Consider the following 16,134-nt stretch of genomic DNA (forward strand, 5'->3'; position numbering starts at 1 on the left):
CTTCTCACAATATATGACAAGTGTCCTTCTATCCTTGACATCTAGATTGATCAATGTGAGGCATAGACCGTGTCATCCTCTAATTAATCTAAATCTTGAACTCCAAGTAGACTCACTCAATCAAATGAGCTCAATATCTCATATTGACTCATTTGGGCATGGTCATGCACTTCGTGGTCTCACTCTATCAAGAATATCGATGTTGCTCCCGTCATATAGGAGGGATAGATCCCATCTACGTCACTCACATCTCTCTACATAATTCGTTACATACCCAGTAATCGCCTTTATAATCCACCTAGTTACGAGTGACGTTTGACGAAGCCAAAGTACGTAACTCCTTATGTAGGGATCCATGGTGACTTCAGGTTCAAGGACTAGTAGTCATACTAATAGCCACATGAGAAAGTATATGACACTCATATAACGATCCATGATACTTTCTCATGGCGGGTCATTCAGTATAAATTCTCCAATGCATACTCATGTGTCAACTTGATATCTCTATATCTATAACTTGTGAGATCAAGTCATCGAGTTGACCTACATGCTAGTCTCGTCTCATTAACATTGTCCCTGAATGTTAATACTCGACTAGGAATGATTAAGAGTAGTGTTTCCTATATCATCTCACTATCGGTTCAACTAACCGATTGATATAGGTAAGAACCCTCTACTCAAGGACGCTATTATACTTAGTTATTTGGCACCAATACAAGTAAGTATAATAACAAAAAATAAATGTCTTTATTTATATATAAGAATATGATACAATGAGTTCATACAACAATCATCAAATGATTGACTCTAGGGCTCTCACTAACAAGCATTGATATTGTACAACGACATTATAAAATGTCAAGAAATTGAGGAGGGTTTAAGACGTCATCACTTTATAGAGCGTTTTTAGTAGATGTCACCAAAACATTAGTGTCACCATAAATTTACTAAGGATATTTATGTATATCATAATAGATTAATTTGCTGGTAGTGATTCTTATATATATTTCAAGAAGATGAATAAGACTAACCCACAAGATTTCTTACACTGATATTCCTAAAGTCATCAATAAATTTTAACCAAAATTTTTTGGGTTAAAATTTATTGATGACTTTAAAAATCTCAGAAGTACTTTAAATTAAATTCATTATATTTCTTATGGCATTTTAAATATACTCATCTCCTCAAACATAAATTTAATACTCTCGATAAAGAACCTTAAGATTTTGGAATTAATATAATTTTAAAACACTTTGAAAGTTGTGGTTGTGTAATGGTCCTAGTGGTCGATTGATGCATTATGAAAAGTCAGACTGATGGATAATAGATAGATTACAAATTGAGAATAGTAAATTTAGAAATAGATAAACTCAATATATCAGGTGATACATTTGATTGCTCATAAAACCGGAGAATAATTAGAAAGGCTATGCGATTTTGGTGGGATATGCATTTTAAGGAATACGAAAAACTACCTATGCAGTTCCATTCTCCTTCATATTGCACACAGTTTATTGGAAAAGAAAGTTTTGGAAAATTCAGTATAAAAAGTCCTAGTTTGACTTTTATTAAAATAATGTATCTTCAGGGTTTGACTGTTAAAAAAAATCAAAATTTTATATTTTTATTTCTATAAAAAAAAGAGAGCTTGTACAGCTTAAATTTAATTAGAATTTTATATTTGAATAATACTGCAAATCAAACTTGTTGAATATTCTTTGAAAGATTTATGATATTTTTAAAGTTTATGAATTAAGAATCTGGATTTCAAAATTCTATTTTAAACACTTTATATTATTTAAGATTTATATATTTTCATAATCAAATTTATGATTAATTAAGCACACCCCACTAGACCATGGATTGACATAGTTAATATTTATATGAATATCTATTCTAATAGATTTTAAAATTAATTTTTAACAGGTATAAAATATTTTGTTAGATATTGGATTTCTCTCATATAAATAACCGTTGTGCTACTCTCATATAAATAATCATTGCACTTCTCAGGATCTATTTATCTCTATTCTATCATAGAGTCAGTATTACTAGATCGTTTAGAATGAACGATATTAACTTTTACTCCAACAAGTGAGAGAATAAAGTTCAGGATTAGTCTGTACACAAAATTAAATAATTAAATTATCAAAAAATAAATTAGGGAACCAATTTCATATATAATTAAAGAAAAATAATAGATATCATTCATTCATTATTTTTGGATTGGCTTAATTAGGGAACCTATTAATTACAAATCAACTAGAAGCAGAAGACTTTAATTATAAGATTGGCTTAAGTACAAATGGTTGAATATATACAAGTAGAATTGAGCATTCGTTAGAATCAAACTAAACTAATTAAAACTGAATTAAATTATTTTTTTGATAAATCGAACACATCAAATTTTGTCATGACCAATATAAAATTAATTAATTCAATTGATAATCAAATTAACCATATTTTTTTAAAAAAAAAAGTAAACAAAAATTTATAAAAAAAATTAATCAATTTAATAAAATTATAATATTTTCTATTATTTAATAAAAATAATAATTTAATTGATTTTATCAATTTTTAAAATTTAAAATTGAAACGAACCAATTTAATTGAAATAATTGATATTTTAAAAAAAAAATTAAAATTCCAAATAAACTTAAATAAAATTTTGAATTAGTTCCATTCCATTAATTATTTTAGGCATCCCTAACCACCATAATTACATTGTCAATTATAGACATGTCACATTGCCTATGCATAAATTTTATAAGTGATGCTATATCTAACTGTAACAAAAGATGAAACTTAAGTCCCTCCAGGATGATTCCAGGTTTCCTGACAGAATAAATCACACAGGAGACTTCGCTAGCGCATGCAAAAGAATGAGGTAGCCATATACGTCAATCCGTGGGGGCTTTATAAGTGATGCTATCAAATTACGAATACACTGCATAATATAAAACCTTAAATAATGTCTAGAGGATCAGCATAAAACTTACTTCCACTGTTCCACAACCCAACCTTAAGGCCAGTAACACCAAGTAATAATTTCTCTATCTTCTCTATACTGAAAATTTTGATTGCACAATTTAATCCAATACATAAGGTAATTAACCAGTAGCAATCCATGCTAACGACTGCAAAAGAATATTTGCATTTTCCCTTTCCCTTCTAATCACTTGCCAAAACTTCGCATGCAAAATTTGCAAGAGAAAAACAATTATCCAGAGCCTCAAAGTTGATCTTATATGTTTTTTTCGGAACTCTGACAAATGAGTTATTAAGCCTGCAAGTTCAACCATGGCGACTGAACAGTTTGATTGACTAGTTTGGACCCTGGCCAGGTTGCGGAAGTAATGATACTTTCTTTCAATGTAAAAGGTAAGAGAGGACGATATCCACAGCAATCAAAAAGATGATCAACCACTCCAACAAAACGAATGTGCGATTCTGAAGGATTTCTTGGATGATACTAATGTTATGCTGCTCGATGAGCAAATGATTAACATGGGACGGAATAAATAAAAGAATTGGCAGTATGATAAAGGCATGAGAGATTTACCTCTACAAACTTCAGCTTAAAATTAAGATTTTCAAATCTCTGTGATAGCTCATATTCGTCCCGAAGATACTCCCACACTTGTGCATAGTTAGCATTCCTCCAAGCAATATCTGAACTGCAGACACGAGAATAGCATAAGTCCATACAAAAGAGTTTTAGGGTCGATGTAAATAGTTAATCAGCGTGAAACTATTAGATAAGGCACAGCCAAGATTGATCAGTGATCGTCCAGAGAGGTCCTGCATATTCTCAAGCACTTAACAAAGCATTAATTAAAAATATTTCACTTACAAACTGGAGTAGCAAATGCAAGTCCGATATATAACAGCAGATATTAAAATTAAGCAAAACCATAGCACAGGATTTTGTGGATGAAATTCTGCAATTAAGCTACGGACTCTGTTAACAATTCCAGGAAATAAAACTGACCACATATCAACGAGAACCTATGATTCCGCAAACGAAATTTAAAATTCAAAGAAAGAACGGAACACATATTAAGATAAGAAGGAAACACCACTAGATAGAAATATCAGAGATCTAGATAGTTATAGATAAACCTGACCACATGGTTGAGAACTGCCAATTTGATGATTTCTGAAAAATTGACCCTTAATCTTAATCGTCCAAGATGGTTACAATTCACGATTCAGAACCGTTGGTTACGATTTGGTTCACGGTTCACGACAGTTTAAGATTATTATTATTTTTTAAAAAAATTATAACTTTATATATATAAAATAAAATAAAATACAAAAAGGCTTACACATATTTAAGTTATGTATCTCCTTAGAGTATAAGAAAATTAAAGTCATGGGCTTCATTAATATTTCAGTATTAAAACCTTCTATTTCTATTTCGTCCTTTGAATGTTACATTTCTTTTATTCTTTTTATGGCTACTAGAGCTCCCCAAAAGTCGAAAGTCTAAATAGATCCAGAAGAATTTGATATTAACTCTTGAAACTAATAATATTTTATTTAACATTAATATTATTATATTTTAGTATGATGAGACATATATATCATATAAATTATTTCTTTTAATTAATTTTATGTATTCAAAGATAGTCTTCACTATATATATATATATATATAATTTAATTATTAAATAAATTATATTCCTTGATAAATTTATTATTGGATATATAGAAGTCAAATAGTTTTTGTAAACTCAACATTGAATTAATAAAATAATAAAATACGACTAATGATCAATTAAGAGAGTTAAATGGGATTAATAAATTTAATGAGTTAAAGGTAGAATAGTCCCACCAGCAAATAAGTTGTAAAATTAGTTTCACTAGAAAGGAAGAAAAATCCCACATTAAAGAATTCATAGCAAATATGTTGTAAAATTAGCTTTAATAGAAATGAAGAATAATTCGACATCAGAAAATTCAAGACAAATAAGTTAACAGGTTAGCTTTAATAGAATGCTAGAATAGGTTAATTAATATTCAACCACACCATTAATATCACTAAAATATTATAAATATTATCAAATAAAAACTATGATTAAAAAAATCTAAATTAAATTTAAAAAAATTAATTTTTTTTAATGTTGAACCATCGGTTTGTCGGGGGCCAACCCATCGGCCTGTCTAGACGGGCCGGTTACGGGTCCGGTTTAGACTTAGACCCAGGTCGGGTCTAGTTATAGATGGATTACTGCCAAAACTACATTAATGAACAACAGATGAATTGATGATTGGAAGCACAAACATTACCTCTCAAAAAGCCCAAGTTTGAGAATAACAGCAGTCAAATTTGAATTTGATTTCCACACCAACTGAAAAAGTTGTTTCCGTTTCATAGTAGATATTCCAGTCTTTTCCAAACTACGATTGATTTCTGCAAACTCTGCCACCATTCCATCAACCTAACAAATATGAGGGTATAAGTTTTCCATCAGAGTAGAAGATCAATGCATTTGCGATCCTGATTAATATCCTGCAACATACTTGATGAATGTAGTGATCTAAAGCAATACTTTGGCTAAGAACTCTTCCTATGATTCGGATGCCATCCATGTTCAAAGTCTTCAGCACTATATAATCAAGTCCCCCTTGCATCCAATTTTCAAGAGTTGGTTTCTCAACTATTGCAAAATCTGGAGCATCAAAAATTAAAAAAAAAACAATAATAAGTTGAAAAGCATTGCTTTCTTCAACTTCAACAATAAATATAGTAAAAAAAAAAAGAGGGCATGCCTATAACCTTACCTTAGTTGAAGAAAACAAGATTCATGTGAAGGAGAGAATTTTGAATCAATGCAAATAAAGAAGCAATAGAAAACTAGAAAGATGCTCAAATTTAGAGCTATACCATAACTACCATGAGACTGTTATTCCTTTTATCTGGGAGTATCAATTCTGAATAAAATGATGCTTTATAGGACAAATTAGAATGCTTTAAAAAAATGAGTAAAATTAGTGCACCAAGTCAATTAAAGACAATGAAGAAAAACCAAGACAATTTTACACTAATAGCTCCAAGAATATATAGGGAATCTACTAAATTTATAACACATATTCCATGCATACTTCTTGAAAAAGGAGGTAGAATATACGGCACATCTTTCTAGTCTTGATTTCCGAGAGTTCTTTGTCTTCACATTGCCAAAATTGAACCAATGAAAGTTGATAAATCAAAGTTAGATTTTCTTTTACATGTACTCACACTGTGCATATTTATTTTGAACTCAGAGATTCTGGTCACATTCTAATTTAAAACAATTTATAATATATTGTGATTTAAAAGTAAATTTAGTAGTAAAAATGAGGGCATATGATGGACAAAAGTACGTTTTACATGTCAGTCCAGTTTTAATATTTTCTGACAGTGACCTATAACCTAATTTTTCAACCATACTGAGGCACACCACTAGTTCTGCTGCATGTCATGCATAAGATATATGCATTTACGGAAGGAATTCTGATTCCAACGTATGAAGAAAACAATGCATAAGTGGTGTTTTTGCCCTTAGAAAGGAAGCTAATAAGCAACTTTTTAACACTTACCATCCTTTCTCATTTCTGGAAGCAAACCAGAAGCATGTTTTTCAACAATCTTCAGATACCCATCAACTTCATGATCAGAAACATTAAACAACACAACTGAACCATAATGAAACACTACCATATAATGGCAAGAAGCTTCACTTTGTAAACCACTGACCATAACCTGTTACATTAAAGAGGAGATTTAGATTTCATGAACCCAAACAGCGGATTAACATTTCAATAATAAAAAAGTTCATGAAGTTCAATTATGGTCAATGCGCCTAAAAGTAGCTAATAACAGCTGCAGTTACAGTACATACATAATGCAGTAGCTCAGTTAACAGAAACATGTATGTCCTTGAAATCTAGGTTCCACATTCTACTCATGATCCTACAATTTACTGGTTATAATGGAAATTCGAGAATCTAATTCTCATCAAGATCAATCTAATAATGAAATTTCAAAATGTCAAAAGCCTACAGATAAATGGGATGCACATATTTTCCACATTGGGAACCTTCGACAAATCCAAATGTTTTGAATGCCATCAATAATTTTACAACCTTCAAACTGTTAAACTGATTAGTTGCAAACAAAATAGAAGAAAGGAAACATGATGCCATGATTTTGTATGTATTCCAACAGTTTGAATGGATAACATTCTGTATTTAACTTTCTTCAATGAGAGACCGAAGACCGAGTTACTTTTATATAGAGAAGGAATAAACAATGGCAAAAAAAATAATCAGGAATTGCTTATTTGCTTTCAGTCATTTTTATAACTCTTCTAAACAGTTACTAAGAAGTTTAAATAGATGGGAATCACCCTACACCATCCATCCAAATTACACACTGAGGAGAACTATGAATGTTAGTATTTAACAGTAGAGAGGCAATACACGATCTGAATGGCAACTACATTGAATACTAATAACTGCACCTCCCAATTAAATATAATTCAAAGGACAATTAACACGCCTTGCTGCATTTAACTGAAGCAAGGGTCTCAACGTTAAGTATACATTTCCCTTACTAAGTAGTCATCTACCAAGAAATGGGATCATAAAGAAGTTTTTGACAATAACAGTTTAATCATGTCAAACAAGAGCTTGATTAATGAGTTTCAAGCAGAATGAAAAAAAATTATAAAAGAAAAAAAAACAACATAAAGAGTAACTTACCTGAGGATCGTCCTTGACATCATAGTATCTGAATACAATGTAATTGGTGGCGCGAGAGGTTGGAGGAGAGACGACATTGAACGCGTTCTGGGCCTGCAAGCTCCTCAAATCAATACTGCGATTCGATTCAACACCACCACCAACGAAATCAATTTTTTTTAAAAAAAAAACAAAAGGCATAAAAATTGCAACCCTATGTGAACGCAAGAGATGGAAGCGAATCTCGCACCTAGTGCAAAGGAAATAAGCCTTGACAGGGATAAAACGGCTCTTCTTCTCCTGCTGGGCCTGCGAGAGGCGGTTGCCCTGCTCCTCATCGTGGACGGTGCAAGGGATGGGGGCCTGCTGATCTTCCCGCGACTCGACCTCGCGGTCGGGAGGGGTGGAGGAATAGTGCCGCGAGAAGGGATCGCCTACATAAGTCGAAACAGTGGAAAGGAAGAGGAAAGTGGGACTGCGGGGCTGGACGAGAAGGAATGAGGCGGCAGCGGACAGGCCACGACCAGGGAGAAGGAAGGCGAATGGGATTTGGGAGGAACCGCGGCGGAGGACTCCGTAGGGAGGAGGGAAGTAGGGGAAAGGAGGAGGAGGAGAAGCGGAGTAAGAGAGTAGAGTTCTGAGACGCCTGGCGAAAGCGGCGAACTCCCAAATCGCCATGGCGGCGTTACATCAGAAGAGCGGCCGGCTTGGTTTTGACGAATAATAAGGAGCGCTGTGAGTGGTATTATTATTATTATTATTATTTTTAAATTATTATAATAATTTTAATCAAAATTATTACATCATAAAATAATTTTAATAGCAAAATCATGAGTGCATATGCTACAATTCTAATTCTTTGCGCGTCCCTTCCTTAATTTACACATCAAAATCGATAAATAACCTGATTAAAATTAATTATAATTTCTCTTGAGTTCATCTTTACATCTAAATTATAATTTTAGTTAAATCAGATATCTTGGACGGACTGTCTCCTGCTCTGTACCATATGTCCATCCACTCCCGATGCCCTCCGACCACTTAACTCAATCCAAAATTATAATCTAGGTGGAAAAGTAAATCAAGAGGAGATCGTAGTCAATTTTAACTCAATTTCGATCGGGATATGAGATGTAAATATGGAAAGAATTAAAAAGGATGAAAGATTGTAGACTAGAAAAACTAGACTCAAATCATATCTTATCATTTTTAAAAACTTATTCCTATAGTGTGATGATATTTTTAAAATTATCTCTATGTTTATATTTTTTTATCTGTACTTAAAATAATCATCTTACTATTTTATTAAAAATCTCTTTCCTTTACTAACTAACTTTGGTGAAGCCTAAAATGAATTTACGTTAATATCTTTTTTTCTATTCATATTAAAAATAATTTCAAAGTTTATTAGTAATTCCACAAGCGAAACAATCAGTGATTTAGAGTTCGAGACTCGGTTGCGATATATTATTATGAATTTTTCTAATCATTAATTTTTTTCTGGTTGTTTTATATAAAAAAAATATAGTTCTTTTTGATCCCACATCTTAGAATTGACAACACTATGATCAAAAAAGCTTTTATAAATATTTTAGGCCAATAATATTAAAATTATATTTTTCTTAATTTTTTTTTACTAAGATAAGTATAATATTAAATTAAATTATTTTTTTTCATAAAGAAGCCGGGTGACACTCGAAAATCCAAGATTTTCAAAGACCCTGATCCTATCCGAATCAGGAGTCAAGGGACGCTGGGCACGTGGCGCTTCCTGCGGAATCCTCGAATGCTCCGGTGAACCTGCAACAAAACCGAGCCGGGAGGGGTGTCCCGGCGACGGCCCTCCGACGCTCAAGTTAGGCGAGGGATAACAAAGAGGTGGCTCTCCAATTAAGATTTTTCATACCTCCGGTGAAGAAATGGAGGCCTTATATAGACCTCTGGAGGAGACCTGAATGCTCCGGTCAAATCAACCACATGCCTTTGACCATGCTCAAGTATGGGTTTATCAGAAGGATCATGCTCGAATATGGATCTGTCAGGGAAACGTCCTGAGACCATACTGCTACTGCGCCCACCTTCCCATGATGTGACGGTAAGATCCTCCATCTCGCGATTTTGTGTACGGCCTAATCATCAGACATGCTCCTGCTAATATCCCAGATCCTGGGCCGAGCGCATGAGCCGCTCGGCCACCTTTTACCCTCGCCCATGTTTCCGCCGAGCGGACTTCCGCTCGGCCCGAGCGTACTCCCGCTCGGCCCTTCGATCTCCCTGCCTTGGCGTCGGAAACCCAAGCCCCTGAATGGGTTAACTTTATCTCCGCTTGGACCTACCCAGCTCCGTTCGGACTTACCCATCTGCTCGGCTCGCTTAATCAGCCTACCTTTGGTCTACTGCCGGATCACTTGCCTTCCCTTCAAGTCTAGTCGAAGGAGGCAGTAAGTCCGACTGACTGGACTGCATGTCCGAGCGGGCGGTCGTCGCCTATAATATTCTTTGATCCGTTCGGATAAATGTTCGTTCGCCTGAATCTCCCGAAAATCGCGCAAATCTTTCTCATTAAGTCACAGCATGCGCGGTATGACGCGCATTAATTGTACTCGGTGACAGAGCGCCACGTGTCGATCCTTGTGTGGCGGCGACGTCACTTACGATGGGATGCGCCCGTTTGAAATGGATGTTAGGATCCTTCGTACTCGGCTAGAGAGGGGGGTGTGAATAGCCGACCCCAATTCGTTCGATTCTTTCTACAATGTCGAGTTAGCGCAGCGGAAATAAAACAATAGAAGCGACAAAGAAAGAAATCAAACCTCAAACTCGATGGATGTAACGAGGTTCGGAGATTAGGGCTCCTACTCCTCGGCGTGTCCGTAAGGTGGACGAGTCCGGTCAATCCGTCGGTGGATGAGTCCCCGGAGAACCGGCTAATATAAACTCCTTATGGGTGGAGAAACCTCGCCACACTCTTTTGCAACAGCAAACAAAGGAGTACAACAATGGAGAAAACAAACAAGAACAATAGAAATTGTAATACACTTGCTTGCCTCTTGTTGTCGACTGGAACCTTGATGAAGCAGCAGCTTCTCGGATCCAGCAGCTAGAACACCAGAAACGCGACGAGTTCAACAGAACTCGGCACAATGAGAGCTCAACCAAAGCTCGGCAGGAAGCGAAAATATTCAGCGGAAGAAGAGCAAAGAACCTTTGGCTCGCGTAGCCCTCCTTTTATAACTGCGAAAGCGAAAACACAAGAAATCTGGCGTTGCGGCGCGGCGGCTTACTGAATCGGTCGGGGACCGATCAGACTATACGATCGGTCCCGGACGATCGGCTTTCTTCCTGACTGCCCACCTTACATGCGGGTTACGATCGGCATGGACCGTCGAGGATCGGTCCGCCGATCCCAACCTCAGCGACATCGTCTCGATCGGTCCCGACCGATCGGGACCTGATCGATGCGTGGACCGATCGGCACCTCTCTTTGCCTCTGTTAAGGCGATCGGTCACCGTCGATTGATCGATCGGTCACGGACCGATCGAGCAAACAATATCCTTTGGATCGGTTTGGTGACCGATCCAGAGGGTTTGGCCCAAACCAAGTCCCAAGACTTCAAACCAATATCCGGTCAACCTTGACCTATTGGTACTTCATCCTAACATCGGTCACTCCCTTGACTGCTAGAACTCACCAAGTGTCCGGTCAATCCCTTTGACCTACTTGGACTTTCCAACACCGGAAGTCCGATCATCCGATCCATGGATTTTCCTTGCGGCTTCACTCACGGGACTTTCACCTTCACCAGGATTTCCACACTACCTAACATCCAGTTAGGACTTTCTCATTCACCTAGCTTCACTCACTAGGATTTTCACCGGCTTCACTCACCGGGATTTCCAATCTGCCCGGCTTCACTCACCGGGACTTTTCCCACTGGCTCACCAGGACTTTCCACACCGCCTAACATCCCGTTAGGACTTTTCCATTCACCTAGCTTCACTCACTAGGATTTTCACCTGCCTGACTTCACTCACTTCGGCTTCACTCACGGGACTTTCACCTTCACCTAGCTTCACTCACTAGGATTTTTCCCGTGCCAAACTCCCTGTTTGGACTTTTCCGTGCCAAGTCTCCATACTTGGACTTTTCGCCAAGTCTCCATACTTGGACTTTTCAGCTCAACCTTGACCTTTCGATGCAAGTCTCCATACTTGGACTTTTCCAGTGCCAAGCTCCCTGCTTGGACTTTTCCGGTGCCAAGTCTCCATACTTGGACTTTTTCCCGAATCAGGTCAACCAGGTCAACCTAGACCTACGGTTACACCAATAATCTCCCAAACATCTATTCTTGTCCCATATCAAGAATAGAACTCCCTCACGAGTGTCAAACATCAACATGCAACTCAACTAGGTCAACCTTGACCTAAAGTTGCATCAACAATCTTCCCAAGTCAAACATCAAAATACAACTCGAGTCAAGTCAACTTGAGTCGGGTCAACCAGGTCAACCTTGACCTAAGGTTGCACCAACAATCTCCCCCTTTTTGATGTTTGACAAAATCATAATCAAGTTAGGTTAACCCGATAACCTAACTTAGGTTTTCCAACCATCTTCCAATGTCCAATGTTCTTTCCTTGAACATTCTCTAGACATTCTCCCCTTAGGTTAACCCGATAACCTAACTTGGGTTCTCTAATAATTCTCCCCCTTTTGACACACATCGAAAAGAATTCCGATGTTCTGCCTTGAACATTCCTTGACATTCTTGCCCTAGCTTAGGTTAACCCGATAACCTAACTTGGGTTCTCCAATAATTCTCCAATGAACACTCTCCCCTTTTTGACACACATCAAAAAGAAAAAGAGGGTATCAAGGTCAAGAGTTTCTTCCTAATGAAAGTCCCATACCTTTCATTGAAACTCTTAATTTCCCCCTTGATACTAAACTTAACAATCAACTTAGTGATAATCCCATATCACTAATCCTCAAAAGTCTTAAAGAGTAAAAACTCCCCCTAAAAGTCAACTCCCCTTGACAATTAGGTAAAACTCCCCTAAAGGTCAACTCCCCTTGACCATTGCACCAACAATGTCTTGGAGAGTTTCAAACCTTTAGAAACTCGAAACTCAACTCAAAACTGAAATTTCAGCCACCTGCTGAAAATCGAAATTGGCACGCACTGACCCCCTGGATCGGTCCCCAGACCGATCCACGCTTTCTGGATCGTCACTGATCGGTCACCAGACCGATCAGAACTTCCCTGGATCGGTCCGGTGACCGATCCACACTCTGAAATCAGAGATTTCTGATTTCCCTTCCCGGAAATTCAGAAACTCCTAATAAATTCCAGAAAATTCCAAAAATCGTAAAATTTTGAGGATACACTCCTCATACCATATACTATCACGGAAAAATAATTTTCTATGAAAATAGTCTCCATTTTTCAATCTCGATACAAAGTTCAAAAACTTTGAAATAGTTCAAAGTTAAGTCAATTTTGTATCAAAATGTTCAATGATGAATGCTATCACTAGGAAAGCTTCATCAAGGTTTTTCAAATCAATTTTAAAATGCTTTTAAAACCATTTGAATTTAGGACCATAATCTTAGGGCTATATGCACATGACTTGTACACAAGCTTTCCCTATGATCCCCCATTTCTTGAATTAGGTTCATCTAGGTACAAGAACTATGCACCTTGATCCTAACTCATGATCCTAATATCTCACACACATCTAAAGTGTATCAAACACATCCATGTCAATTTTGATGTGAGATATGGGTTTAGGTATCTTAAACTAAGGTCTCATGCATTTTCTAAACACAAATTTGATCTCAATATCAAAATGTGTTTTTCATCCTTAAATCAATTCAATTGATTATTAATGCAAGAGATGATGACATGGCATAAAATGGTATCATAAATGAAAACATGTGCCAATGTCATGATGTCATGGCATAAAGTTTGAAACTAAACTAACACATGACATATAGATAACCTAAGCATTATCATGACATTTCAAATAATGATAAAATAAATATGATGTCATGGCATGGCATATGACAACCAATCATGGCAAGTTAACACAAATAAAATACCTAGATTACCTATCTAAGTATCCTTAATCACTTAGCTAACTTAAATTCTAATCCTAGATTGCCCAAAGTGCTCCAAGAAAATGTCAAAACCCAAATTGGCATTTCTTGATCTCTTGTTTGATTTATACCATTTAAAATTTTACAAGAGTAGCACTTCTAAATTAAGGCCCGGATTGCCTTGATTACCTAAGAGAATATCAAAATCCCAATTTGACATTTCTCTAGGTTTTTCCAAATTGTGTCAATTCAAAGTAAGATTAATATATTCTCACTTTGGCACACTTTACTCTTCCAAGGAGTGAATGATAAAGATTATTCCCTTTCATTTTCAAAGGTTCCCAAAAACCTTGAAAATGCTCATTGAGTGTCAATTTCCTCAAAGTTGGGTTAACTACCCTTCTTATTGGAGTTGACACTCTCTAACCCATCTATAGAGAAGATGCTCCTAGGAACCCAATACCTATTCGAGCTCATTGGGTTCACTAAATATTCACTAGGGATAACTTCCCTAGCAACCCTCCTAATGACCCTCTTAGGCTTTGAAGCCTTGGTCATTTGGGACTCATCAAGATCAACTCTAGGGGTGACTCCCCTTGTAACCTTGGTAATGGTCTTCCTAGCCCTAGGTTTTGTTCCATAATCGAATGGAACATTATGATAGGTGGGCTTGACCATTTGGGACTTAGGTTTGTGACCCAAACCTTTCTTGTCCTTGGACTTGGGTTTTTGACCCCTAGACCCTAGAGTCAAATCCTTAAGAGCCTTTTCTAGAGAGTCAAGTCTTGACCTCAAGACTTGATTTTCTTTCTCTAATACCTCAAGTTTTGGTTTGTCATTCTTTCTTGAGGTGTTCCTAGGCATGTGTCTAGTTGATTTAGGGTTTCTACCTAGGTTTTCCTTAACCTTAGAAGTGTTAAACCTAGGGTTAGCATTCCTAGTAGTATCCCTATCTAGGTTGACATGTTTAGCATCTAAACACATGTATTGATTTCTAGTGTTAACATGCTTATCATTATTGACTAATGCAATAAAATTACTAGCATGTATCCTACTAGAGTTACACGAATGAGCCTTAAAAAATACCTTAGGGTTTGCCTTAGCTCCCCCTATCGATGTGCATCCCTTGTCCTTGTGAGGCTTCCTCCCCTTCGGACATTGGCTCCTATAGTGTCCCCTTCGCTTGCATTGGAAACACACCACATGCTCCTTTCCCTTGCGTGTCGGGACTCCGGCTTCCTTGACTTTTGGCGCCGGTGGAGTCTTTCTAACCCTCTTTGGACACTTACTCTTGTAGTGCCCAAATTCCCTACACTCAAAACACATTATATGCAATTTACTTGAACTTAAAGTGTTTGAGTTACCTAGGATTGAGGATGAATGGATGTTCTCTTCTTCATCCCTCCCGGAGGTAGAAGCTTCTTCTTCGTGCTCCGATCTTGAAGAAGAACTCACTTCCTCTTCTTCCTTGGATGTTGAGTAGCCCTCAACTCCCAACTCGCTCCCTCCATGATGTGAGCTACTTGGCTCACTAGGCTCCTCTTCGTGGCTTGAAGTGGAGCTCTCCTCATGGAACTTTGCCAAGTTACTCCACAATTCCTTGGCATCGTTGTATCTACCTATCTTATGCAATATATCACTAGGTAATGAAAATTCAAGGATTTTCGTTACCTCGTCGTTGATTGTGGATTGGTGGATTTGCTCTTTCGTCCACTCCTTCTTCTTGATAGGTTTTCCTTCCTCATCCATCGGTGGGGAAAACCCTTCTTGTACACAAAACCAATTTAACATATTAGTCCTAAGAAAATACATCATCCTTACCTTCCAATATGTGAAGTTGTCGTGAGACTCGTAGAAGGGTTGAATCGTGACATCTTCTCCATAGAGATCCATCTCTAGCCCGTGCTCCCCCGGGTGTTGATCCGTCGAAGAGCGGCCTCGCTCTGATACCACTTGTTAGGATCCTTCGTACTCGGCTAGAGAGGGGGGTGTGAATAGCCGACCCCAATTCGTTCGATTCTTTCTACAATGTCGAGTTAGCGCAGCGGAAATAAAACAATAGAAGCGACAAAGAAAGAAATCAAACCTCAAACTCGATGGATGTAACGAGGTTCGGAGATTAGGGCTCCTACTCCTCGGCGTGTCCGTAAGGTGGACGAGTCCGGTCAATCCGTCGGTGGATGAGTCCCCGGAGAACCGGCTAATATAAACTCCTTATGGGTGGAGAAACCTCGCCACACTCTTTTGCAACAGCAAACAAAGGAGTACAACAATGGAGAAAACAAACAAGAACAATAGAAATTGTAAT

The 16,134-nt window shown here is 37.0% G+C and overlaps 1 protein-coding gene across 2 annotated transcripts; it reads right to left on the reverse strand.

The window, feature by feature from the left end:
• Nucleotides 1–2,705: 2,705 nt before the first annotated feature.
• On the reverse strand, nt 2,706–8,447 carry LOC122045637 (protein RETARDED ROOT GROWTH, mitochondrial-like). 2 transcript variants are annotated; one of them, XM_042605951.1, is made up of 7 exons: nt 7,979–8,447; nt 7,750–7,864; nt 6,586–6,748; nt 5,527–5,675; nt 5,293–5,444; nt 3,564–3,678; nt 2,706–2,948 (listed from the first exon to the last, which is right to left on the reverse strand). In XM_042605951.1, exons 1-7 carry the CDS (start codon nt 8,404–8,406, stop codon nt 2,850–2,852), a joined length of 1,221 nt encoding a protein of 406 aa, XP_042461885.1. In that variant the 5' UTR covers nt 8,407–8,447; the 3' UTR covers nt 2,706–2,849. The 2 variants fall into 2 exon arrangements, with proteins under 2 accessions (XP_042461885.1, XP_042461884.1); XM_042605950.1 differs by lacking the exon at nt 2,706–2,948 and adding an exon at nt 3,047–3,484.
• Nucleotides 8,448–16,134: the final 7,687 nt, after the last annotated feature.

Source organism: Zingiber officinale, chromosome 2B (assembly GCF_018446385.1).
Source record: "Zingiber officinale cultivar Zhangliang chromosome 2B, Zo_v1.1, whole genome shotgun sequence".
Lineage (NCBI taxonomy): Eukaryota > Viridiplantae > Streptophyta > Magnoliopsida > Zingiberales > Zingiberaceae > Zingiber > Zingiber officinale.